The 27,826-nt window shown below is 32.9% G+C and overlaps 4 protein-coding genes across 5 annotated transcripts; 3 read left to right on the plus strand and 1 right to left on the minus strand.

Annotated features, from left to right (window-relative positions):
- Positions 1-1,817: 1,817 nt before the first annotated feature.
- Positions 1,818-3,445, plus strand: LOC115447117 (mediator of RNA polymerase II transcription subunit 11). The gene is made up of 2 exons (XM_030174051.2): positions 1,818-2,132; positions 2,925-3,445. Exons 1-2 carry the CDS (start codon positions 2,057-2,059, stop codon positions 3,254-3,256), a joined length of 408 nt encoding a protein of 135 aa, XP_030029911.1. The 5' UTR covers positions 1,818-2,056; the 3' UTR covers positions 3,257-3,445.
- Positions 3,316-6,732, minus strand: LOC115447116 (protein slowmo). Its single transcript, XM_030174050.2, has 4 exons — positions 6,497-6,732; positions 6,244-6,409; positions 5,845-6,039; positions 3,316-4,591 (listed from the first exon to the last, which is right to left on the minus strand). Exons 1-4 carry the CDS (start codon positions 6,526-6,528, stop codon positions 4,298-4,300), a joined length of 687 nt encoding a protein of 228 aa, XP_030029910.1. The 5' UTR covers positions 6,529-6,732; the 3' UTR covers positions 3,316-4,297.
- Positions 6,733-7,925: 1,193 nt separating this feature from the next.
- On the plus strand, positions 7,926-16,161 carry LOC115447123 (diacylglycerol O-acyltransferase 1). Of its 2 annotated transcripts, XM_030174056.2 has the most exons (12): positions 7,926-8,147; positions 8,356-8,543; positions 9,685-9,813; positions 10,656-10,753; positions 10,972-11,024; positions 11,565-11,673; positions 11,758-11,907; positions 12,608-12,634; positions 14,227-14,368; positions 14,470-14,635; positions 15,280-15,552; positions 15,873-16,161. In XM_030174056.2, exons 2-12 carry the CDS (start codon positions 8,428-8,430, stop codon positions 16,086-16,088), a joined length of 1,479 nt encoding a protein of 492 aa, XP_030029916.1. In that variant the 5' UTR covers positions 7,926-8,147; positions 8,356-8,427; the 3' UTR covers positions 16,089-16,161. The 2 variants fall into 2 exon arrangements, with proteins under 2 accessions (XP_030029916.1, XP_030029918.1); XM_030174058.2 differs by lacking the exon at positions 12,608-12,634 and having other exon boundaries at positions 7,929-8,543.
- Positions 16,162-24,340: 8,179 nt separating this feature from the next.
- LOC115447125 (neural retina-specific leucine zipper protein) lies at positions 24,341-25,745 on the plus strand. The gene has a single exon (XM_030174060.2). The coding sequence runs from the start codon at positions 24,412-24,414 to the stop codon at positions 25,312-25,314; it is 903 nt and encodes a 300-aa protein (XP_030029920.2). The 5' UTR covers positions 24,341-24,411; the 3' UTR covers positions 25,315-25,745.
- Positions 25,746-27,826: the final 2,081 nt, after the last annotated feature.

The following is a 27,826-nucleotide window of genomic DNA, read 5'->3' on the forward strand; positions in this document are numbered from 1 at the left end:
AGTTGGCAACATTAGACAATAACTGTCAAGTATTTGGTACTTGCCAGCCTAGCGCAACAAGGAACAAAAAATCTTTTGTATGGAATTGACATGGCATTTAATGGCGGATACTGCTATCTCTCTCTCTCAGTACAGTTTCTCTTTCTATTCCTCACCGCCAATATTATTGTTTGTTTACTTCCTGACGTTTTGGAATACATTTGTGTTTATTGATTTATGTTTGTATTATTTGTTATTCAAACAAGTAAAAATATACCAAAAAGTGTTTTTGTTGGTGTAAGTGAATACGTTTTAAGGTGGTAGCTCAAGGTCCATTTTCATACATTTTGTTTCGGCTTTAATCTGGGTAACTAAACAAGTATTGGCAAGTAAAGAATTTAAATTCACGTCTAGTTAGTGATTAGTTCTCGCAGTTGAAAGAAAAATGTAAAAATAATTAATAATCATGGATATTTCGGCCTTTAAAATTTAATATGACGAAATTTTAAAGGCAGAAATATCCATGATTATTAATTATTTTTAACTACTAACTAGACGTGAATTTAAATTCTTTACTTGCCAATACTTGTTTAGTTACCCAGATTAAAGCCGAAACAAAATGTATGAAAATGGACCTTGAGCTACCACCTTAAAGACAAGCCACCAAAAAAACCTTTCATTACGTGTGAAATTTGTGGAGATCGAGCCAGTCAAATAAATCACAAAAGCAGAATGTTTATGGCGAAATTTCCATTGGATGACGTCAGGTAAGCATTAATTAGATGTTTTTAGTCATCGCGCAAATAAAGTAGCTTAGAAATAATAAAAATTCTCATTTTCTAATTACCATTATGTTACTAGTGATGTTGTTATGATTATCGATATCGATACCTGTTTAAATTTATCAATCAATTTGCCCTCCGTGGTTTCACCCATTTAGGTCCAGATTCTGTGGGAACATAGTGATAAAAAGTAGTAATTCTAACTATCTACATACCAAGTGTAATCGCAATCATTTTAGATTTTTTGCGGGTACGAATAATAAACATACAATTGCATGCACACGCTTTATAATATTAGTAAGATGATGACTGATCATCAGGACAAAAAATACTAAAGTCGTGTATGTGTCGGTGTGTGTGTGTGCGTGTGTGTGTGTGTGTGTGTGTGTGTACTTAAAAATGCGTTGAGCAATCAATGTGCCTGGTCACTGTTTATGATTTTAGGCTTAAATATAATTTAATAAGCAATTTATTTACAATTAAAAAATATTTCCAGATGCTGAAAGTGAGTTCAGATTGTGGGAAAAGAAGATTTGATATATGTTCCCATAGAAAAGCTGCATACTTTTAAATATGTGTGTGGTTCTCACTTAAATAACAAAGATTTTTAATAAAAAACAATCGCCTTAGAAAGTCAGCCATATCATCGAAAAATTTGAAAGCTGATCCACTTCCTGATGAAATGTTGTTTGAATTTCCGTGCCATGTTTTTATAAACAATTATTGCACAAATGATAATATCTTTCAAGAGAAGTGTGACAAAGAAGTGTCACCATTCTTTGACTTTAGTCCTCATTTTAGTCCAGCCTTGTAATTATAGTGCTAAAATGTTCACTGTATATTGTGAGTTGGATTGATAATGTGGACTCGAAAATACATTGTATGAATTTTATCAAAGTAGCATTAGCGTCGATTCCCACCAGTAGAATTTATCGATATCGATAAAAAGTGCTCACTACTATGTATTTTGTTCAGTTGGTAGTATTGTTATTTGACGTTCCTGACGTATTCTTCCGTGATATTGGTATTGATACGCCATGTAAATTCGATTTTATTACTTTGTATTCTAGTTTCTGCTTTGTATTAAGTCCTGTCTCTTAAAACGTAGTGATTATATTCTCTTTGGTACTTGCTGTTGTAAAATTAGGAACATCGATTGGGAATCACTTTCTACTTATATATTTTTTTTTGAGAATTTCTTACAAAACCTACACAAAACAAAATAATTAATTATTTAGCTAGTTTCTAGCGCCCATTCGGCACTCCTAATTTATACTAAACTTAGTTCTGTAAGAATGGCGGCTCCTATGGAAAGAATCCAGGTGCTTGATGATATCGAAAAAGATATTATCACATGTTTACAGTGTGCAGGTAGTTATACAATTAATTTAATTTTTATTATGTCTGTTTTAAATCCTCGAAAATCAAGGAGGCCACAAACTCTAGGTACATAATTATAATGGACTAATTAATCGTTCGGACTTGAGATCATTTCTCAAGTATGTTTCTATAATGTTAACAACTATTTTCTTATTTATGAGGTAAATTCTAATTTCTAGTGTATTAAATATAATTCCGTGACAAAGGTATAGGTTACCAAACATATTTATATTATGGTAGAATGTTTATAATCCTGGAACATCATTATAATCTATATGAATATATATAATGTCAGCCCTGTTTTATGTACTGACTCACTGCTTCTACTATTGAAAGAGATTAGGCCTTAGTCCACTACACTGGCTTGGTAGACATCACATACCCTTAAAATTCTCTATGAGAATTTGTCAGGTATGCATGTTTCATCATGATACATTGCTTAACCATTAAAGCAAGAAATAATTTACAAAGAATACTCATATAAGTTTATAAAAGTCAGAGGTGTGTGCCCGTGGGAGTTGAACCTGTGGACATTTGTCTCGGCAGTTTTCCACTCTCAACTACAGTATTGCTAGCTTATAATCTAGATTAATATTTTTCTGATATCAATCAGTATAGAGATTACTTTATTATAACTTTGTGGTAACCATCCACATTTTTTTAGGTTTAACTTGTAAAGCATTACAACTTTGAGTTATACACCATTGTAAGACATTGGCTAGGATGTTTGAATAAGGTAGTGTGTCTTCTCAATCCAATTAATAATAATTTTCATTCATTTAGCACAAGCTCTCCTTGAACTAAGCAAAGAGAAGTCTGGACAAAAACAAGCAGAAGCAAATACATCACAGTTTCTACGAACATTAAGCCAAGTTGAAAGTAAACTGAGTGACCAAATAAACTATTTGACACAAGTGTCTACTGGCCAACCCCATGAAGGTTCAGGATATGCTTCACAGAAAGTACTGCAAATGGCATGGCATCGCTTAGAGCATGTTCGGTCTTGGGTCAATGAACTTGACCGTCTCAAGGCATCACATTTAGCAGCCACCAACAGGACTGCGCCAAACAGTGTCCCCAATGGAAACATGACTTCATCTGGAACTAGTACCTGATATTAAATTTAAGGCCATATGTAGGAATATGTATTTTTAATATTTATTAATAAAAAACATTTTGCATCAACAAAAATTTATTGTAAACTGTATGAAATGTAATTTGTGGAATGAGAAACTAAAACTTCTGCCCAGTTGTTATCAATAAGTTAACAAGTCTGCTTTGATTAAAATTAAAATACAATCCAATATATTTTTTATAAATTACCCTTTATCACATTCATTTTCTATTCACACTATAACATCAAATAAGGTTCATAAAATACCTATAGCCCTTACCACTTAAATGCTGAAGTATTACAGAAATATTAACAAAAAAATAGGTACAATATTCAAAATATTGGGACAATTATTTTTCGCCATTTACATTCACATAACTCAAACCAAGTGCCAACTTCTCTGGTATATAATTCCAAAAATAAATTTGATTGAAGATATGGTATCTGCAAACAGCTCATTTTACTTGTGATAAGGGATAACCATTAGAATCTACTTTTGCCAATAATTATTGAAACAATTTATACTAAGTGCTCACAATTTCAAATCAGTACACAATATGAATAGTGAATACATACAATTTAATACTTAAATGCTATATAAGGTAATTTACAGAAAATTTCAAAATATATATTACATTAATTTTGAAGAAAATGTAGCATAGACTTAGACAATAATATTCAAAAGTTAGTTTGTGTACATAATGTGTTTTACGAAAAATAAAATTATATAAAATAGTTATATCCTTTTATTTCATGCCATCAGTAAAACCCACATATAATGCATCCATTGTCATGTGTAGGTTTATATTTCAGGTTGGTGTGCAGAAACTAATGCTGGAGAGAGCCATGCCTTAACAAATTCACACTTAGAAACATAATCGACCCATAAACCATACAGAATATGCAGATTGGGCTAGAAAAATTCATAAATTAGTTCTAATACATAAATATATTAAATTATCATTAACTATTGATACCATAATCATACATTTGTCCTTAGGTTCAGGTTGCATTGTGTGACATAGCTGCATCATTCTTCTTTTCAGCTTCTTTGATTAGCATTAGCTTTGGTGAATTTTTCTATATCATCAAGAGTACTCTTGGCCTTAGATGATATATCGTCCATTGACCTTCTTGCTGTTATTGTTATATCATCTAATGACTTCTTTGTTTGTGTTAATAATTCATCCGTGCTTTTACATGCAGAACTTGCTAACTCCTTGATTTCAGAGTCCAATTTGCCTATAACCCATTCTATAGCTTGTCTACCTTTGCCAGCATTCAGAGATATTTTGTTTGTTAATAAGTCTTCCATATAGTTGCTAAGAGGCACACCCTGTAATCAATAACACATGTTTGTGATAAGAAACATGTGAAGCAGATTATAATTGACGCATGTGACTACATCACGTTTACAAACTACGGATTATTTTTACACCTATGTAAATAAATGAGGTGTATATCATTATAGTTTTTAATATTATTTTTGATATTATTTTCTGCTTTTCTGTAATAGTATCATAAATTTTATTAAATAATATAAAAATAAATTTAAAGAAATGAACAAACAAGCTAATAACAATGCTTATCTTTTTTATTTTAGAATATACTTATTCCTAATAAATAACTTGAAATTTATCCTTAAGCCTTATGAATCATGTTTTGAAACTTTTAGGTAAATTAAATTAGACATATTAAAGTACTACAATATTCAATATAATCTTCCATTATCTGGTGATGAATCATATCCTGAAAGTTATCTTGACTATCAAGTGATAAAACAAAATTGTATAAAGTTCATGGGCATGTTCAAGGTCATGCATATTAAAAAGTTTCTAAATGATATACATCATGTTTGGTCAAAAATAGTAAGTGATTACTACTGCTTGCATACATCTGCATTGGTTTTGATGCAATGACCTTTAAGAAAATTTAATAGAATTGATGAGAGATTTCTTAGGTCTCTAACAATTTCATCATACAATATAATATCAAACCTGTTTTTGGCAGATGTTTTCTCAGTCAACAAATCTATTTTTGCAGAATTAACCCATTTTTAGTTAAAACTGACTATAAATAGATTCTGCCATTGACTAGTACTACATGTAGATACATGGCCAGACATAATAGTCTACAAACAAAATTATTATTTGAAAAGCCAAGGTAGCATGTTTTCCTGTTGTCTACTGAATAATTTATACCTACATGTTTCTTTTACAATTGTAATATGAAAGGACATAGGAAGCAGCAAACCTTTTGGCATTGCATTCCAACATTTTGCCTTGTTACATTAAGGATTTATCATTTGTTAGCCAAGATATATATGCTTTTGCCTGCAGTACCACAAGAAAAACTGTTTCAGGATATATTTTCCCAGGATGAAAGTAATTCATAGCACTCAAGAGTAATGTAGCATCGTATTAATAAAAAAAAAACAAAATCAGTTTAGTACTTTCTGAGATTTGTGCTTTCAAATAAACAAACTTTTTAGCTTTATATATCAATATAGATAGGAAGGATTAATTAATATGAAGTGTTTTATATCTTTAATGGATATTACAAATGAGGACATAATAATAAAGTACTCACTTGTACTGTTACTACAGCCTCCTGTTTTAGAAGAGTTTTTGAGGAGTCAGAGGGATGGGGAGTGTATTTCACGGTTTCATCAACAGCTATGTAACGACAAAACGTTAAGTTTGTCGTCTTTAGTGTCATCTGTCGATCCGTGGGGTTCACTTCAGACTTTTCACTAGCATAACATATTTTTGCTGTTCCAATAAGCTGAAATATAAAAAAAAAATATTTTTAGACAATTGATATTATAGTAACGGATACAACTGAAGTTGAAATGAATATAGAAAAACGTTATAAGTGATATTAAATTAACAGAAACGAATTATAATGATCTTTATATAAACAATAGTTTAGTGTGTTTTAAAGTCCGAAGGTCGTTAGGAATGCATTATTAGATAATTAGCTACATACCGCTTGTGCCCATCGTGGAAAAAACCACTTAGAACTGACAAGTCTATGTGTGTGTAATACTCCATCAACGACTTTCCTTTCGACGACATCCGTACCTATGACAGCTGGATTCATAGGATTTGGATATTTTCGCCATGCAGCCTGAGCGACCGTCTCCCAAGGATGACTAAAACAAAAATTACAAAATACAAAGTATTCTAACTATACAACAGTGAAACGGATTGCGTCACAAAGTTTCGTTAAATTCACTTACTTAAAAGTGTGTTCGGACGTCCAAATCTTCATGATGTTGCTTAAATTTATATCCTTATAAGAATTCTGAGATAAATTCTTATCTCATTCGATTTCTGGTTATTTCCTTATCTTCAGTCACATTACGTCACATTTACACACGTTCGCCCTCTCCTCTTTCCTCGACTTGAATGAGCGAGAATAGTGAAGTGCTCGAGTAAAGAGTTGCACATATGACACGACTCACGACAGATTTGATGTAATGGATCATCGAAGCGAGAACCAACCCGAGACGCATTCAACTCAGTTAAATGATTGGAACATGATTTTTTTACTCTCTATGTACACACATAGTTTTCGATTATCATTGAGAAAAAGAATTACCAAGTATTAGTCACTAAAAAAATACGAATTCTACATTTGTAATAAGACAAAGTGTTTAGTGACGTAAAAGTTTGTGTGGTTGTGTTATCCGAAAAAATGTTTATTATATAGCTACCATAAGGTAGGTATAGATAATATATTGGTAGCATTTCTTATGACTCATATGAAAATATAAATACCTCCTTAGACCAAATAGCATAGCGAACACAAATGGCACAGTAATTGGGAGATGTAACTGTAAAATAGTAAATGTAAAACAGACTTTTTAAATTCATGATAAAACGACCCAGTATTTTATTGGATATAATTGTTAGAGAGAAATTAACGTAAACGTGATTTTTAATATCGCAATGTTGCATCTAGTTCCAAAATGAACTTTCAAATATTTTATCCAATGCTTCATAATAAATTATTTATTTTACCCATTGCTGTAGAAAAACAATAAACGAAGGAACTCGTTCTACTACTGTGTTCAATCCAGGGAAATGGAAAGTATACGGAGAGTGAACTACTGATGTTAACATGAATCTTACGTGTAAACCTTATCCTTCAGTAATAAAGGTCATTATTACCGGTAGATAAGCAATTAACGGGCACAAATAAATTGAAACTAAGGTGATTTTATTTCTCTTGCAAACAGGACTAATGTCACCTATTAGGTCATGACAACGCTACCGTAATTTGTTTTCGAAACCGATTTTTAGGCATCTGTTGACGTTCTAAATGTATTGGTACTGAATAATTCTTTAGTTCTATACCATAGTTCAATCGCTTTGAATGAGAGTTATTGAATGAAATGAATTTGGCATTGACAATTGACATATGAGTTTGACAAGCAAACAAAGGACCTAAAAAAAGCAACGTATCTCAAATTTTCTGTACTTTTGGTTGGATATCAACAGAGTGTCAAAAGCATTTTCAGATTTTTTGTTGTTTATTTACCAAAAATTATTTTAAATAACCTATCTTAAAATATACATGCCTTTGATTTTGTTATTAAAACCGACCTTAAAAGAATTTTCTTTAATATATAATATATAATAATTTACCGAAATAATATATTTTTAGTTAGGTCACTGTATCATAAGGATGTTAGCCAATTAGCTTTAATTTTATGTACTACGGCTCTGACTACGGCTACCTGCCATGGTAGAGCGGATTTGTCATTAGTCTGAAAAATCAGGAATTAGTCTAAAATTAACAAATTTATAATACTATAGTTATAAATAAAAAAATACATTGAAAATATTTTTTCTGTGCTTCGTTCATGTTTTCAACGACATAAGTGGGTATGTTGTAATCGTAATAATTTAATCAGTGAGGTACAGTACAAACAGACACTCCGGACTGCTATACCTTCTCGTATCTCTTTTAACCTTGTGGCTAACACAGGACAGGTATGCCGTATGGCATGAGTTTTGTTATAGAAAGAAATAAATAATATCGGTACCTATTGGAAAATAATACATGCGATTTTAAAAGTATAATATTTGATAGATAAAATAATAAACTTAACACCGGCTGGCCGCAAAATTTTATGAAGTAAGCGGAAAGTATTATTTCAAGAAAATGACTACGGAAGATGAAGACAAAGCGCTACGATACAGAAGAGCCCAAAGTGTTACTCGGGCTGAAGAAATATCTGAACAAGAAAAAAAAGTACGAAGGTCACAGCTTGATAAACCGTAAGTGCTTATATTTTAAATTATCATAAACCGCACATTTTTTTTATTTTTTTCATCAGTCGTCTTACCAATAAAAATTCTAAACTGCTTGTATTTTATAATTATTCAACTTTATTAAAAAAAATACTTTTAAAATATCAAGATAGTACAATTTTAACTGGTAGCCATAACTGTAAGTATTTTTACTAGCAAGGTATAGCCTTAAAGGTCTCTCCTAAATCTAAATGAATTATTTCCTATCCAAAAATGAGTTTAAGAATCTCATCTTAGTTGATTCACTTGCATCTCTGTGTTTGTGGATACGGCACCATCACCCTGCATATTATCTGACCATAAGACAACCAATTCGAGCTGATATTTAATTTTTTTTTAATATCCATATCAAAACAAAATAACAACTTATTAACCAAAAGATGTAGCCCAAAATAGATGAAGTTTTTGTGTTCATCTACGTTATCCAGTTCATACAGTAATGTAACAAGCTGTATTATGCTTGACTTGATACTATACTGGTGTTCTTATTTATATTTTTTACAAGTATGTGTTATTTGTATTTGATATTTTAATATAACAAGAGCCATATGTAAGAATTGAGGGTAATCATTTTCAATATCTTGAAAATGCAATATTTAAAAATATTTTTTTTTATTAGGACTATGGTGATTATTATGTGTGAAATGTTTATCAACAGTAAAATTGTTTAGTGATATCTAAGGGGTATAATTTTATACTTCGTTAATTTTACATACATGTATAGCTTTTCAGTGGGGTATGTAAAACCACTTAACATACAAAATGTATATAACTAAAGTGGATTCCAATATATTTTTTTATACTGATGGTTTTGTTAATAATTTTGTTTTAATTTAATTTGATTAACATAAAATATATAATAATAAAAAAAATAATCTTATAGATTTGAGTAGTTTAAGAATGGTTTTTTATTGTTTCATTTTCAATAACAGATAGTCTTTTTTTTTCTACAGTTATTAAGTTATCCATAAATGTACTAAGTAAAAAAAAAAATGACGTCGAATTGATAACATTTTTTGAAGTTAGTTAATAACAGTTTGTTTTGTAAAAATATATTTTATTAAAAAAATGTATGAAAATGTAACAAAATGTTTATTTCTTCTTTCAGAATTCACAAACCACGGGATTCACTTTTCTCATGGAGTTCAGAGTTTACAAACTTTACTGGTTTGGTTAATTGGGGTTTCTTGATGCTTACTATTGGCGGTGTGAGGCTAGGACTTGAAAACTTTTTAAAGTAAGCATAAAATTTTTAGACTATTGTTTTAATTATTATAAAACATTTTTTTTATTTAACACAATATATCAACAACATAATATGCAATTTAATGAATAAAACATAATAAAAACAATACATTTTTCGGTGTAGGTAGCTCTATATTAAAAATCGAATAATTTATTAGTTATTTAAAATAATATAATACTGTGTCATGTTTAAATTGTTTAATATGAACAGTATGCACAAATACCTCTCCATAATTTCTACCCTAACTTAGTAATTAATCTAATATTTAATTTATTTCACAATATATTTTTTTTGTGTCTAGTGGGCGTTGAACCTTGAACTTAGAACATTACAGGTCAATATTATTATGTGTAATGGTTATTCCCTTGTATGACTTGTCCATATCTTAATAATGATGATTGTTCTCAGTATTCTTACCAAAACTTGTGAAGTTCATAAATCATTGTAGGCACAGATTTTTAATGTCTAAGGCCATAGTTATTACTCATTCCTTTACAATGCTTCAGTACAAAATATGACGAATAGACTAACAAGTTATTCTTAATATTACACAAAAAGTTACGGGTGCATCAATAGATTTTATATTTTGACTAGCTTTTGCTCGCGGCTTCGCCTGCGTGGAGGAGTTTTCCTAAATAAAAGTCCCGCTATATGTTTTCCCTAGATAGAAAGTAGAAAGATAGAAAGCCTATAACCTTCCCAGGGTCCTAAACAATCTTCATACCAAATTTCATAAAAATCCGTTTAGTAGATTCTGAGAAAATCGATAACATACAGACAGAAAGAAAAAGGGACTTTGGACACGTGAAATTATTAATTATCATTTGCTTCAGATACGGTTTTCGTGTGAATCCCATCGAGTGGATCATAGTTTTAACTGGATACCATGAAGGAGATAAATATCAGTATCCGTCGCTTGCGCTGATAATGTGTAAGTTTTTACGTAATTTAAATGATGAATTGTTAATTCACAATCCTTTAATTTCATATTTCGTAGTTTTTTTTTTATAGTTGTGTTAATCTGCTTTACGCATCCGTATTTATGGGATTGCTTTTACAATACTGTTTTTTATTAGCCCGTGTGTTCGAGAAAACAAGTGTTATAGGACTTAGCTATAAATTGTTTTTTTATGTATGATTTTTTTCCAGTTGCTGTTGTACCGCCAGTTATAGCACTACTTATAGAAAAAGCAATTGCAGTGGTAATTTTTGAGCTTTTTTTTACATACTTTTATGTTTTACAATTTTATTGTTAAACTGAATTTTAGTGAGGTCAAGGCTCCTATTCTATCAACGGGGTATATCCGTGTTTTTGCAATCACGGGCGTTCCAATCGAAGAATAGCTTCGATGGCCAGGTATAGGAGATTTTTGACTCTCATCTATATGGCTATCGAAGCTGTACTTCGAATAAGACGCACGTAATTGCAAAGACGGATTCGCCCCTATAGACGGAATAAAGCCGCCTGATTTTATATCATCTTGTACTATATCCTCTATAACCTATTTTCATTATATATCCCTTGGGGAAATATAAAATTTATATTCCAATGAAATTTTTATTTTTCATCAACATATTTATTATTTTGCCTTTTGTACCCGCATGAATCATTTTGTTTAAATGGAAAAATTATGCATGTTTAATTTCACGTGAAGTCCCGTTATGCAAACAATATTGATGTATTACTTAAATTTTATTTTGTGCTGTGTCATTCAGTTCCCTGAAGTATGTAACATTTTCAGGATTTGATTCCACAGAAGATTGGCATGTCCATACAAATCGCGAACATATTGTTTGTTGTTTCCCTGCCTGCTATTGTGCTTCATTTTAAAGGAGACGATTTTAGTTTTGGTATTTTTTTTTTCGTTTGTTTTATTTGTTTATATTTATATATGTATAATTATTAAGACACTAATGTCAGATTGATTTTTTCAGTCGGTATAACTACAGTATGTATGTTATATTTAGTAATTTTCCTCAAATTATGGAGTTACACGCAAACCAACTATTGGTGCAGATGTGGTACGAAGCGCAAGTTGTCTAAGAACACATTGAGGAGACAAAGCCTGTCAGCACCTACATGGAGTAAGTACTTGAATATGATTTATGTTATATATCGGTTTTATAAAACACTTTTAAGCTAAGAATATTTCGCACCCTTAGAACTAAGATTATTCAAAGAAGACGATTTGTGGATAATGAATAAAAAATATTTCAAAGCAATATAGAAAGTTATGTTATCAGGTGATCGTCGGAAGTGAGACTCTTTGTTTCTAGTCTATAATTTTGTCTTTTTCTCGTCATAAGGATAACGCCTATTATAAAATAGGCATACTTTGAAAGATCGTTTATTAATAAAATCAGAAAATATATAAATTTTCTGTTAGGTTACTTAGTTCTAAGCGTGCGATTTATATTATTTAACATACTGAATAAAACTAAACTAGATATAGGACTAAATATAATAATTATGTTATGGCAAAAGGTGGTTTACTAAATCTTAATCGGCTCCGGCTTAATCTACTAAAGTATCTACGGCGGTGTTATGATAAATCAGATACCTAATAATTATAAGTCATAAGAAATTATAAGTAAACAAGTGCATTGCCTAATATCCAAGTCGAAAGTTTATATCTTATCAGTTATTACACCGAAAATTTGTCCGATAATGCAACCGAAGCGTTATAGTTTATGAATGATAGTGGACTGGCTACGCGGATGCGACACGTGATAGGAATATAACAGCCCGAAGTAAGTTCAAATTTTATGAATGTGATGTTTACAGGTCAACTTGTGAATGCGGAACAAGATCGTAAGTGTAATGTTAACTGTGACCACTTCATAGTTTTAATATTGTATCTAATATTGACTGTTTCTCTCTTTCGGCTTTCGCTTTGAATCTATGAGGCATTTTTCTGGTGTTTGATTTATGTGTGATGGATACTTCATGCAATATTTGTTCTTTTTGTGGTAGATAGATGCACTGTTCTTCGCTTTATCTACACCTAACACTTGGTCTGATTTATTTTCTTTATAATAAAATGCTTTTGCACCTTTGTAAACATTGATAATAGCGGTTTGTAGTAGATACAGTTCCGGTGCGTAACTACCTAACTATGTAAATTGTTGTATCTACATTAAAAATCCTCAACAAGAACGTATATTTTTTTAAACTGCTAAGTTTAATAAGCGACACACAGCATGGATTGTATTTGAGATTTAAAGAAATACACATATATATTTGCATATCTATCTGTAGCGCGAATAGGTTAATTTCAGAGGGATAGAGACCACTGGCTCCTAGATTACTGTTTTCAATGAGACGGTGGTCCTATCCCTGTTGCCTAGTGTTGCGCTTCGTATGTCAAGTGAGGTTGCCGGGGTCTAAACACCTCACTTTTCTCACAATTTAGTGTCCACTACTCCCAATCTCTTTCTATAAGGCCGGGAATAAGGTGTTCGTTGAAGGTCATTTAACATCAGGTGACGGTAATTTTCGTTGTCCGACCTATTCTAAAAACGAGATGAAAATCTTCGCTGTTTAAAAACACTATAATATAGTATACTTCATACGCTTTGACAAGGACAAAAAAATTAAAGTCGTATCTAGCGTGTGCTGGTCTGACGATATTAATGATTTAATTGAAGAAATCATATTATTTGTGCTTTGGTTGGTTAAATTATTAATACGACCGATATGTCGGAGACAATGTGTGAAAATATTAAGGGTTGGCACGTGATAGGCAGATCGGGAGGCCGGTTGTTCCTACACAACCTTCCCTCGTCGGGGGTGGAAAATGTATCCACCTTGGTATTGTAGATAATAGCGCACAAATTTTGAAGTTGGATAATATTTAAGCCTCATTCCCTCCCTTACACAATCACTCTCCTGAGCATTCGTTGCATACATTTCCGGCGCGCGAGTTAAACGGGAATATCTTAAGATTAATAATATCTTTAAAAAATAAAGTTTAGGTCTCTTTTAAAATTATAAACTACCAATATGTATCTTATAAAATAGTCTATCTAATAGTGTTGGTTGCAACTTAAACTGATCTTTACTTTAGGAGGAGATGTACGGAATCAATTTTTTGGACAAAACAATATCCACTTTATAATAGAATTTAAACAACCAAAGTAAAGATAGTATATTGTAGAAATATGATATTTAATTATACTTATTTCATATGTATAATTTTAAAGATCCATCGGTTAGCTAGCAGAATTATTGGAGGCACCGTCTTAAATAAAAATGTTATATTTTAGTTTCATTTCTTCCTTATCTTATTCTTCGCTGAATGCACCTTTTCTTATTATGCACCTATATAATGTTACTTGCTTTATCTTCGGATATTAAATATGGATTTAATAAATATAATTAATGACATGATATGCAATCTTCAGAAAGTTTTGAAGACGAGAAGAATGAAGCAGCTGTCGCGGTTGGACTTGTCAAATATCCAGATAACTTGAATTTGAAGGATCTGTTCTATTTCTTGTTGGCCCCTACTCTATGTTACGAATTGAACTTCCCACGCACGGCACGGTTAGTTTGTTCATGTTTTTTTTAATCTGTTACATACCTTAATAACGGAACTCCTTGTATTGTGATAAAAATACACATAAATGTTTTTTTTTTAATTTCAGTATTAGGAAGAGGTTCCTCGTCAAAAGATTACTTGAAGTGGTGTTTGGATTAAACCTGGTCTTAGCATTGTTCCAGCAATGGATGATACCCTCAGTGACCAATTCGATCGACACGTTCTCTACAATGGATCCTATCAGAATAACGGAGCGACTTTTGAAATTGGCCGTAAGTGACTGGTTGTTACTTGATTAAGCACTTTCATAAGATTTTAATGGTAAAGTGTGTGGTAATAGTATACCAATAGGTATGTATAAGGCTTTGGGAGGTAGCAGAATGTTGGGAGCGTAAGTCGCTTGCTTGTTGGTAAGCGTCACTCCAGTAAAAACAATTTTAATTATAATATAAATTACTTCATGGTCTCGCCTTGCACATGTTGCCTTATCAGAGAAGGAAAAGAAAAAATCCACCGTTTAGGGGACTTGCCAATTAGTTATACAGAATTAAATAAAGGTAATTGAAAATTAAATATTGTTTTACGTATCCTTTTGGTCTCTGAATTTCGTATTCGTAGGTAGAAGTTAGGTGTCACTGTAGGTATCCCAATGACATGTTATTATACAGACTACGATGAATTTTCCTTAGCTTAATTTGTAATGACACACCTACCTACCTACACACTAGGTTTATATTTTTTCAATATTTTACTCCATCAACACTACATGCTTTGGATTCTCTATAAGTAAGTCTCCATACTAACATTGAACCACAATAAAACCCACCAATACAATATTTTAAAACACGCTGTACAACTCATTACGAAACTACAACTTAATATTGTTCACAAAATAATAAAGATCAATTAATTCCAGGTACCGAACCATCTTATATGGCTATGCTTCTTCTACCTAAGCTTCCACTCGTTTTTAAACCTCATGGGTGAGTTGCTCCAATTTGCCGATCGTAATTTCTATAACGATTGGTGGAACGCGAACAATATATCAGTGTTTTGGAGTACTTGGAACATGCCCGTGCACATGTGGGCGGTGAGACACGTCTACATACCGATCACTAAGCGAGGTCACAGCAAAGTGGTTGCTAGTATTGTCGTTTTCTTCATATCGGCGTTCTTCCACGAGTATTTGGTGAGTGTTATTTTTTTTTATATTTTCTATTCGATGTATTGTAATAGGTGGTCACGAGGTATAAGTTACTTTTGTTCCGAAATTATGATGTATGTAGTTTTCTTTATAATTTATTCATTAAATTTGTTAAGTTCAACATTCAGTTCTATAAAACATTGATATTTTCTGACTACCTGTTGAATTAATGTATCATTTATTAAGTTAAATTGCGGCATACGTTCGTACAGTATTTCTTGAATCAAAGAATATCCGTACATGTGTCCATAAAGGAGAAATGTAGAGTAGGTACATAATATTTATTATATATTTTTAATTTCCAGGTGAGCGTACCATTGCAGATGTTTAGGATCTGGGCATTCTTGGGCATGATGGCCCAGCCTCCCCTATCGGTTATTTCTCGCATGGCCGAGATAAAGCTGGGCCCACGTTGGGGCAACCTGATAGTGTGGAGTTCACTGATCTTGGGCCAGCCTCTCGCTATCATGATGTACTATCACGACTACGCTCTCTTGCACTTCACTCCTGCAAAGTTATAATATTTATATATTAACTGTTGATATTTTTATATTCAATAATGGTGTTTTTCTTTCCTCTCATTATTCAACGATTCCAGAAACGCAGGCTATTTTTTTATAGTTTTATTTGTAATAATTTATGTACTATGAATTTTATAATTTTGCTCTTCTTATATACTAATGTATATCTAATGGTGCAGTCTTGTCTCGTAATAATTAACTATTAACTACTAAGTACTCATTAATCGTAAATAATTTTAACAATTTATGTGGGTTCGATAAAATGGTATTGGTAGTAATTAGGGCTGGTGAAAAATTTTCAAGATATGATTTTTTTTTTATCTAATTAATGCTACTATCATAAGTGTAATTTAATTATTATTTGTCTATAAAGTATAATTGTTAACATTAAATGCAGGAAAGTATATTTGAACAATAATATACAAAAAAAAAAAATTAATATAGTACAAATATTTTTATACAATGATGCAATGTGTTGAATATTTCAATGCGTTTTGCGGTTTATTATAAGTATCATGGTGGCATATACAGTCTTACTTATAAAAAAATCGCATCATGCTTAGTTAAAATACAAATTTACTCGATCAGCTGTAAGTTAAACCGCCATCTTTTCTCTTAATAAGGTTTAAACTAAGAAACAGATGATATTTTTGACAGCTTTTTAACAAATTTTAATCACCTTTTAACGCCAAAACAAGTTTATAAGTAAGACTGTTAGAATTTATAAATTTTATATATTTTTTATCGATTTTGGAATACGTCATAGTGATGAATTAAATAAGACTGAAGACCCAAAAAAACGTCGACACAAAAAAACGTGTGATAAAATAATATTGTCACACAAAACGCAATTATTTTGATGTTTACATTTTTGTACAAACGCAACAATCTAAGGCTATTACATTCTATATTGTTATTGTCATAAGAGTAGTTTAGAATTAAAGAATTAACAAAATAATATTTGCAATATTTTTATATATTTATATTTCATGGTAATCGTTAGTAGTTGTTATATATTGCGAATTTGTATGAGATTTTTTAATGTGAATATTTTAATACAGATTTGTGTTACATTCGTTGTTTTATTTTAAAGTTCAGGACGTCGAGGAGAATTTCGTGCTATCTATGTATGAACTTTTTTTAAAGCGATTGAGTTCAATGCTAAGCTGAACGTTAAAAAAATTCAGTCAAATTAATCCTGCAACATATTTATCGGCCGATTCCAGTTAACTAACCTAACTCCTATATATAATTTCATCCACGAAGACGCGCCGTACTACTTTCCCTAATCGCTTTCAGTTTGCGTAAATTGCATGAGAGCACACGCACACTATGATGGATAGCGTCGAGGCTGAGGCTTGAATCATTCCCTTTACCCCGCAACACCTCACAATAATAATAATATCAGCCCTGTATTATATACTGTCCCACTGCTGCAGTCCTGGATTTGTAAAAAGGGCGTAAAGGCCGCGGCCTATGGGCGGCAGATTTCAGAGGACGCTCACTCGATTCAATTAATCATTCTTTTATTTAACTTTACTGCCTTCCATATCACAAACAAATGAAAAATTATTAAGATTTTAGAAACCTACATACATAAACTTACATACACGGGGCAGCGGAAATAAAGTGCCATATACTCTTAAAAATATAAATCCGGCACTGAACTGCTGGGCACGGGCCTGCTTCATTACTGAGAGGGATACACCTCGCAATACCCCCGCTAAAAAAAAGAAGTGGGGTGCATCTTCGTGGGTGACACCTATAAGTACATGGTAATTGTAAGAATGAACTATAAATATTGCATTTGTAAACATATCCGACGAACTTTATTCTAAATGGTCCATTTTCGTTTATAAAAGTATGGTAATGTAGGTACTAACCGCGCAAACAATTTACTTTGGATTTGAATACTTGTTTATTATAATTCGATCCTTGGTATTTTTTCCATAATATGCTTTGCTGCGATAGTGATGTCATCTTGGTTAAATCACCGTTCATATTGGAAACACGTCTACAATGCGGTATAGCGACTAACAACTAGTCCTTAATAGAGTTAAATTTTGTCCCCCTGTTTATGCTCCTTTTTATTTGGTTGGCCATGCACTGGAAGGTCCTCGATTCGATTTCCATGTGAGGCGTTAGGATTGTCTCATACTATTTGTTTGAAAATCAATCGCTTTACGAGGAGGATCGTCTTAAAAGCTAAGTCCAATAATTTTTGTAACATGCTTGAAAAAATATTTTGTCGACCTCACAGAAGTGGAAATACCATCTAACTCTTAAGGGCAGGTCGAAAAAGGGACAGTAATATTTAGCATGTTGGTCGGTTCTGACTTACACCGTAGTTTACACTAAACGATTATTTTTGCTAGGAGCTTGCCTGACTCCTGGCACAAGCCCCGGATCTAAGGGGGGGGCCATGCCCCGGGCGGCGATTTCAGAAGGCGGCAAATTCAAACTTGGCAGACGAATACATCTCATTATTAACTTTGACTACTGAGACATCCAGTACATTCAATACTAAAATTATTTCTCGGTGGGCACAAAATAATGATGATGATGACAAAGGTAAAAATATAGGTGGGTGGGGGCGGCATTTTCAAAATTTTGCCCCGCGTCGAAAAAATTCAAGATCCGGGACTGCCTGGCACCACCCGTAGTTTGTTCCATTGCTGGAATAAAAAGTACCTTAGCTACCTTTTACATTTAGGGATAACTTCTTAAAATTGGTCTGGAACTCTTTATTGGAGTCCTATGTTTAGCAATAGGCTTCTATAGGCTAAAAACGAAAAAGATGGCTTTTAAGTAGAAAAAAAAGCAGAATAGTAAAATAGGTCCACAACAATCGCCTATTCTACAAAAAAATAAAATAAGAATATATTATGACATTAGTAGAATAATAATAATTAGAACTAATGATGGAGTTACCAAGATCATGTAGCAACAAAAGATAGGTAAATAAAACATTAAAAGCGTGTTAGTAGTCACCTTTGACATGTGCGGACAGTGGCAATTGAACGATTATCCGATTGGAGTGAAGGTCAACTCGAGTGCAGGTAAGCAATCCAATCTATGTACTACGAGCCCTAGTCATTGTATATTGTATGCTTCATTTTACGGAAAATTGATTGGTGTCTTTAAGCCCAACTTCCAATGCAGCAAGACATTATATTGGTTTATATTCTCTACATGCAAACCAACCATGACGGGGTCCCGGGGAGCCATTGATATTCACCAGTATTCACATGCCAGGGCATGAATTCAGTACCAACATAGGCATTATGTTTTACTTCAGTTCATAAACCACTTTTGATATCGTGTTAAGGCGATACCTCAAGGTCCATTTTCATACATTTTGTTTCAACTTTAATCTGGGTAACTAAACAAGTATTGGCAAGTAAAGAATTTAAATTCACGTCTAGTTAGTGATTAGTTCTCGCAGTTGAAAGAAAAACGTAAAAATAATTAATAATCATGGATATTTCGGCCTTTAAAATTTAATATGACGAAATTAAAGGTGAAACAAAATGTATGAAAATGGACCTTGAGGTATCGCCTTAAACTTTTGCTATCCACATTTTATAATTGAACTAACTCATTGTTGAATTAAACTTAACTTAGTTCGAATTGGTTTTTGTGTACATACTTAAGGCGATACCTCAAGGTCCATTTTCATACATTTTGTTTCGGCTTTAATCTGGGTAACTAAACAAGTATTGGCAAGTAAAGAATTTAAATTCACGTCTAGTTAGTGATTAGTTCTCGCAGTTGAAAGAAAAACGTAAAAATAATTAATAATCATGGATATTTCGGCCTTTAAAATTTAATATGACGAAATTTTAAGCCGAAACAAAATGTATGAAAATGGACCTTGAGGTATCGCCTTAATACACTTACCTAATAACGAATGATTTTCACAACAATATTCAACTTTAAAATATTTCAAACATATCTCTATTATCAACAATGTAAGGCAACTGCAATCGTGTTATAACGGTCAAAAGCGTAAAAAATGATTAATAAAATAGTAATAGGTATACTGCGTAGGTGCATAACGTTTTACGCAGTAAGTAATAACTCGGTAATTTTTACGTCTACGATTTTTATATTCAAATTTTAAACTACAATTTCCTAAATGTCGGTTCGGCGCCCCCGCAAGTGTCGCGGTGGGTAAGTGGCAAGGGCGCGGAATCAATTGATGAACAAGCCGCGATACTGGTCGTCTACGTGCCCTGCCTCTGGGCGACAGCCTCTCACCCGTTCACATCACTAAATGATATCGTGTCCCCTTTTATTGTTTACTGAACAATAAGAACAGGGTGCAAGTCAGTTTTGGTAGTTTAAAAAGAATACAAAAATGCAGGTAGTCACACTTCGTAGTAAAAGTCTTTTTCTGGGATAAAAAGTACCTAGCCTAAATGTTAGTTCAGAATTTAGGGGTTAACTCAATTTTGTTCTGAAGGGCAATATTAGCTGAGACTTTGTCAAATTAAAGTCAGCATCTTAAGGCCGTCGCTTTTTTTAATAAACAGTTATTAAAAACATTACAAAGTCATGCCATTAAACGGATTTTGACAGCTGAGTTATTTTCAGTTCTTAGCTGAAAACAAGCTCTTAACAACTTGAGTTTTGTTTATTAAATAGCTTGAGATCCTACTCAAAGTTGAAATTTATTTATTAATACGACCCTTAGTTTCTGTTATAAGTAGGAATACCTAGAAGTTCAAATATGCGCTTTGGGGTTTAATCAATTGGGTAAAATTGCTACTCATTTGTTTTATGCAAGTTATTTATCGCATGCTCACCACGTATCTATTTCGTTTCAAATCGTGCCAGTATCTGTACGGTTTTATAAACTCCTTATATGAGGCTAGGAGAAATCGTTTCATATTTTAGTCAATTTTCATAAGCTGGTTAAGTAAGTTTAATGTTATATTTTATTTGTAAAGTTTTAACAATACATCAACTTTGAAATGGCTAATGTAGTGTAAACACTTACTTTTATTTACAAGCCAATATGATTAATAGATGTATGCATAAGTTTACACCCGACTTAATGCATAAAAATGTTCCCTTTAAACCTCACAATTGTTAACAAATGTGCAGGTCTCGGTAAGCACGCATAATATATGAAGTTATAATCTTGCGCGTATACTCATAACTGGGACATTGAAGAATACACATTAAGTCATCTAGAAATATTTATATATTTCATTGGCGGCATCGAACCCGGATATCTACATTATAATATGGCACGTTGCCCATCGAACCAATCATTTAGCTATCAGCCTATCACTTGTAACTATTAATTGTATTATTTTCACTTTTTTTAACTGACAGGTTTCGCAAAATGAAATATAAATTTTATCTACACCTACGTAACATAAATTAAATAGGCTTTATACTTACTCGGTATTACAATAGTAAATAAGGTATAAAGTTAAACCAACACCGAGAAACAAAACAATTATCGCTTAACGCATGAACTGATTTGATGAATTAAAATCTATAGAGTAACAAAGTGGGCAATTAACGAGGCTTATGTAAACAAAAGTGAGATACGTGTTAGCAGCGGGTTAATCATGTAATAACATTTGCGGTGAGATGGGAGAGGTTCAGCCGCTAGTTGGTACCCGGCGCCGACTCCGGCGCTAACAATGTTGACCGTAGTGAACAAACAGCAGTGGCTGCGTCAGCCCACGGGCCACCGCACCCGCTCCGTACTCCCGCAGTCTCGCCACAACCCTTTCTCAACACGCACACATTCAAAACTCATAACTTATTTTTTAAATTAACTTTATTATAGCTATGGAAGGCAAAGGAATATTTTATTTTTATTTTAGACTGTTATTCCACTAATTTATAGATGCTTCTACTGTCAATGAGGGTATGGTGCATTTAATAGAATTTTTATTATAAAAATATAAATTTTAATGTGTGTCATGGAATTAAAAACAAATACCATTTACCGTTAGTTATTTTGAGTATTGTAGAGACAAGGCACCGAGAGTTCCCGTAGCGCAGCGGGTAATAAGCTGGCTGCGTGCTAAGTCAAGACTGCGGGTTCGATCCCCGAGTCTCGGAATTGTCAATGTAAAGGAGTAGATTTTTCAACACTTAATTATTCTTATTGTAAATGGTACATCTAGTAACTTCAAATTATATTTGTATTCGAGCATTACGATAAACTTATTTATACTTATATATCTAATACGATACATATTCAACAAAAAATAATACTGTGATTGGCTCAAAAAAAGAGCGAGCGTAGCATTTTGCAAATGTAGGTTTATTACGGAATTTGTCGTTTTTTTTAAGGCGTCTCCCTGAGCAAACGGCCTTGAGTGATTCTTTCTATACGTATCGAGGTACAGATATATGCAAAGACTTACTATTAATTTCTTTAAAAAACTACTTTTGGTCTTTTTGAGAATTTAAAACAATTAAAATGTGCTTTATTAGGTAGTTTAATAGTGTTTGCTGCAAATCAAAATTATATGTACTTCAGGAGGAGATACACGAAATCAACAATTTTATTTTATTATGAAATTTTCATAAGAATATCTACATTAAGTATTAAAAAAATTAAGCATGAAGACATAATGCAGAAATAGGATGTTTGGCTATTTCTACAAGTATTATAAATTTGGAATATATAGCTTTTAAAAATACGTTAGCGCACCGTTTTGCTGGAATGAGGGCCTTAATACGGTTTATATAAATGATAGAAATGGTGCCCATACACAAGTAGTCATAAAATATTTGTATTACATTAATATAATTCCTACACTCCTCATGGTGAGGTGAGTTATTATTCGGCATAAACATTGTCGAAAATAATTTGGTACCTACTTACCTTGTAGTCTAAATACATTAAAAAATGCAGTAAAAAATTTTAAATCTTTGAAAGATAAGGAGGGTACATGCTCTATAAAAAATTTAAATTATTTTTCCAATATCATTCAGTTTGCGGTTTACGACTATTTTTAATAGGTGTAAATTTTTTTCTGCCTAAAATGGATAGTTTCATTTTTCTTAAAATATAATACAAATATAATAAACGGGAATAAATATCGGAATTGGCACTGAAACAAATTATATATCTTAAGTACCAAATATTGCTAAATACAATTCACAAGGTCCGAAAGTAGGTAGACGAGTCATAAAATTATTTTACACATGTTCGTGGGAGTATTGTTTAGACAATCTAATTATAATAAGGGTTAGATGTTTGGTGAGATCGCGCGCAACTCGGTGATTAAATGTGATCGGGATTATGCTGAATCGTTCAACCCCTTGTGGTTGGCGACGCGTGAAATCACTTTGTTCTACAGTTAGCCTCTTTGCTGCCATGATTTACTGTTAAATTATAATAAGATATATGTAACTTTATTATACGCATTTAAATCTTAATTTAATATATTAAATCATGTATTTACTAAGTACATGCTTTTAGTGCCGAATTTCAGTTTTTAATAAATGATCATTGATAACTTATAAGTTCTTATATCCAATAATAGCTGTTATTTGTTTTGGTTATAATGCTTCAATGGCAGGTATTTGGGCTGTGAGTTGGAGTTCTAGGTTCGATTCCTAAGTAGGGCAAGAGAAATTTATGCAAGTTTTTCTATTCGAAAAGTCAACTGCGTTGCTTGAGATTGGAATTGGAAATATGTGGAGGATATAAGTTGATAAAGTATGAGTGTAGCGTAAAGCGTCTCTACCTAAAGGTAAACTTTGCTTTAAAATTCAATATGAAAATAATTACGTCTTTATTCTCAAAATGTTCACAGAGGCGAAATATAAAAAATTGCATTTGTAAATATTAACTGTGCTAGACTATTCAATTTAAAATTGTAATATTTGCTAATAAAGCTTTTATGTCCTTTTATAAAAGTTTAAATTCAACGAGACTGACTTATCTTTAAGTTCCTTGACACACCTCCCAGTGTAGACACTTTAGTAGTTCATATTTATTACACGACTTATTTAGGAAGATGTATTATGTCAAATATAAATAAAAATACGTATCAATAGGGATCACATTAAACTAATACTATCTATAATATATATTATATAGGTACAGATACTTAGGTAATATGTAAGAACTCTATAATATCATGTATTTTATTATATTGCGTTATGATTATGTTACCCGTTTATATAATCTAGGCGTTAGTGAACTTATGTTCGCGAATATTAAAGGCTGCGAGTGCATGCGCGCAACATGCGACGTCATTGGGTTAGAGGGCGGAGTTTCGCGCCGCCCTGCGTCGCGGCGGCAGTCCGAGTTTGGCCTGCGTGCGCCCCGCACGGCCCGATGGTGGAGCACGCGCTCGTGGACTGCTCCCAGGCGAGCGCCATGCAAACCTTACCACCCCAACCGCACCGCGAAGCTGATGAGGATCAGCTCGCCGATGAATATGTCCAGAACTTTGAACTCGACCATCTTGAAGACCACAATGTCGTTAAACGTGAACCGCTGCGTCCAGGGTGGCACGAGCTTGTGGAGACTCCACCAGCGTGCGCTCGTGCCTGCCGCCCGTGGCCTGATGCGGGCCCTTACCCTCAACCTCACGTCGCCACCGCCGTTGATCCCAGTACGCCCCCTGAGACTCCACCAGCTCCAGTTGGACGTAGTCCGTGTCGCGCAGCTTTAGTGGATGATGTTTTGTGGCTGCCTCATATGAGAGAACCATTAGATATGCGTACGGTTCCGTGCGGTAGTTTCGAGGAATGGGACCGTCGTGACTGGAGAGAGCAAGATCATCATGTGCAGCAGATTGCTTTGCGCCCAGCAAGCTCGTGTTCAGCAATGTCCCCACGTACAGCGCAGCATCAGTCTTATCAACCATCTTCGTGCGGAGACGATTTAATAAGCGATGATTTACTCATGACATTGAGCGTACGTGAACTGAATAAGCGTCTACATGGGTTTCCTCGCGAAGATGTGACCCGATTGAAACAGAAAAGACGAACGTTGAAGAACCGAGGATATGCTCAAAACTGTCGCAGTAAAAGGCTACAGCAGCGGCAGGAGTTGGAGATGACTAACCGGTCACTGCAGGATGAGTTGCACGTACTGCAGCTGCAGGTAGCACGCGTGACGCACGAGCGCGACGTGCTCAAGCAGCGGCTGGCGCTGGTGGGTCGCGAGCATGCGGTGCCCCAGCACGCGCCGCCCACGCCGCACTCCTCGCCGGAGTTTTTCTCGGAGCTGTGACGGCAGGCCGCGGCGCCGCGAGCCGCCGCCTCCGCCGCCGCCGCCTCCGCTTGCGCCTGGCAGCGCTACTGAGCATCAGGTGCGCCAGCACGTCGTGCGCGGCGCGTCCTGCAACGCCGTTACCTTCGTGCTTTTGTTAAGTTTGAAATTTAATTATCATCAGTTCCAGTTTTATAGTTTTATATTATGGTGGAACAATATAGCCATGGTTTCCGACAGGAACGGCTCGAACACCGTGTTAAATGTATGGTTGTGTCGTAAGATATGCATAGCTTCGTTAAATTACATATAATATGTATTATTAAAGTAAAATTTATGAATAAGTTAAAATGAACAACATTAATTAACCTAAAATTGTAAATAGAACCATAAACTACGAATATTATTCATAGGAGGATTGGTGTTTTCCTAATAAAACATTTGAGAAAATACTTTTGTCTTAATTTTTTATTATTCCTCAATTTGTGGATATACGTAAGCACCTATAGACGGTTATGACCGTAGTGGGATTTTCTGTTCTTCGAATTCAAACAATAATAATAGTCACCGTCAAAATAATGTTTTGTTTCATGAGAATCTGTTGACATATTTTATTGCACCCAAAAGTATATCTAATTACTAGGCATATAATATAACAAGTAGGTAACACTATACTTTAAAATGATTAACATGTTAAATACACTAGGTAATCATACAATTTCATATTTACCACAAATTGCTTCATAGTAAGTGGTCCAATAGTAACTAATTATTCATAATTTCCTATCCATCGACCTGCGCGCAAATAAGAACATTGTTTGTGATTTAGGGATTGCTTATTATATTCATAACACCAACATTGTTTTAAATGTTCCGAACTCTGAGGTTTGAAAAACAATCTACGTATTTAACACGAATTAAAGGAGTCCAATGACTTATGATGATTTTGCAATAATATAAACATACATTATTGAACAACAAAATGCATCGATGATTGCTCAATAGTTGCAATTATTGAGGTCGGCTGCAAAGCACTTCTTAAGTAGGTAAAATTATAAAAAAGATACCAACTTACTGCGTGCTTTGCTAAATTATCTAATATAAATATTTTTTACTCTATATTAGTATTTAAGAGATTGTATGCAATAACCATAAATTTTATTTAAACTATCGGTTAACTATGGGTATTTTTTTCGGTTACAAAGATTTATTGGCAGCCCTTAAAAGTAATTAATTGACTGCTTGGTGGACAGGTCAATATTTATCTGGGATTTTTTTTTGAATTTTTATCTTTTTATATTTCAATGTAAATTATCCAAGGACGATCTTGCATAGGTCCAATTTTCGCCAGATATTTATTTTTTCTTTTATTCACACCAATATGTAAAATAAAATATGTGTTTATTATAAATTTGACAATTCTTATGGCTTGGTAGAATGTAAAGCATTTTGATTAAATTTAATTCGGATAAATGAGTTCAATATTATCAAGCGCTATGGCGATTTACATTAACCTTTGTTTTTTGTCCATTGAAGTGAAGCCCATATTAGATTTTATATTAAATAGAGCTATTGTTTTTTTTAATTTAAATTTGGCGTATATAAAAAAAAATAGACATCGAACAATTACAACATTTTACCAATCGTGGAGAAAATCTGTTACGAGTTTAAAAAAAATATTTCTTTCCTTTAAATACAAAGTAGGATATCGTCTAGAATCTGACTCTGAAGTGATGTGAACTCGGAGTTACATACATAATATTATAAACGTAGACTTTATTTATTATAATCCGTTCATTTGATACGAGCGATTGACATAAACAGGAAGCAAACAATGTTGTAGTTTATTGCCATTATTTTAATGTTGGTATTACACGTGTAATTATTATATTAGTCGCCTTTCATTGACCTATTCGCTAACTTGCGAAGAAAAAAGAACATTAACATTTGGAAATAGAATCTATATATTAAGATTTAATCCCAATTCAGGTAAATGACTGAGAGTTTCAACATAATTGGATTAAAAGAAAACACACTCTTCAGCTAGGACTGGAATTTGTCGAAAGATCGGTTTCATTTCACAATATAGACAGAAATTTACAGTTTGGGCATGAATACTAGGCACCTATTATTCCCAGCTATCCGTAGAAAATAGTTTTTTTGAGCAAATATAAACTATACTTACGTTTTAATATAATTATATTTTATTTATCGCATAACTTTTTATTTTAGCCTGTTTTAAGTTTATGTTTCCATCTCGCAAAATTCAAGCATTTGGCAATCATACCTTACTTTAAAACTATCTTATAAACATAATATGATATATTTTTAAAAACCAATGGCCTAAAACAATAAAAATTATTATTGCTATTTTTAACAGAAAACATCGCGAGGAAATGAACTCTCTGAAAATTGTTTAGAATATGTACACAATTATATGCTTGAGCTATGTTTGAGCTTTTACAATCTTTATTAGGCCATTGCCTGACTAAACAGCCTACGCGTCTTAATTGTAGAGAAGGTCTCTATACAA

Source organism: Manduca sexta, chromosome 23 (assembly GCF_014839805.1).
Source record: "Manduca sexta isolate Smith_Timp_Sample1 chromosome 23, JHU_Msex_v1.0, whole genome shotgun sequence".
NCBI classification, from domain to species: Eukaryota; Metazoa; Arthropoda; class Insecta; order Lepidoptera; family Sphingidae; genus Manduca; species Manduca sexta.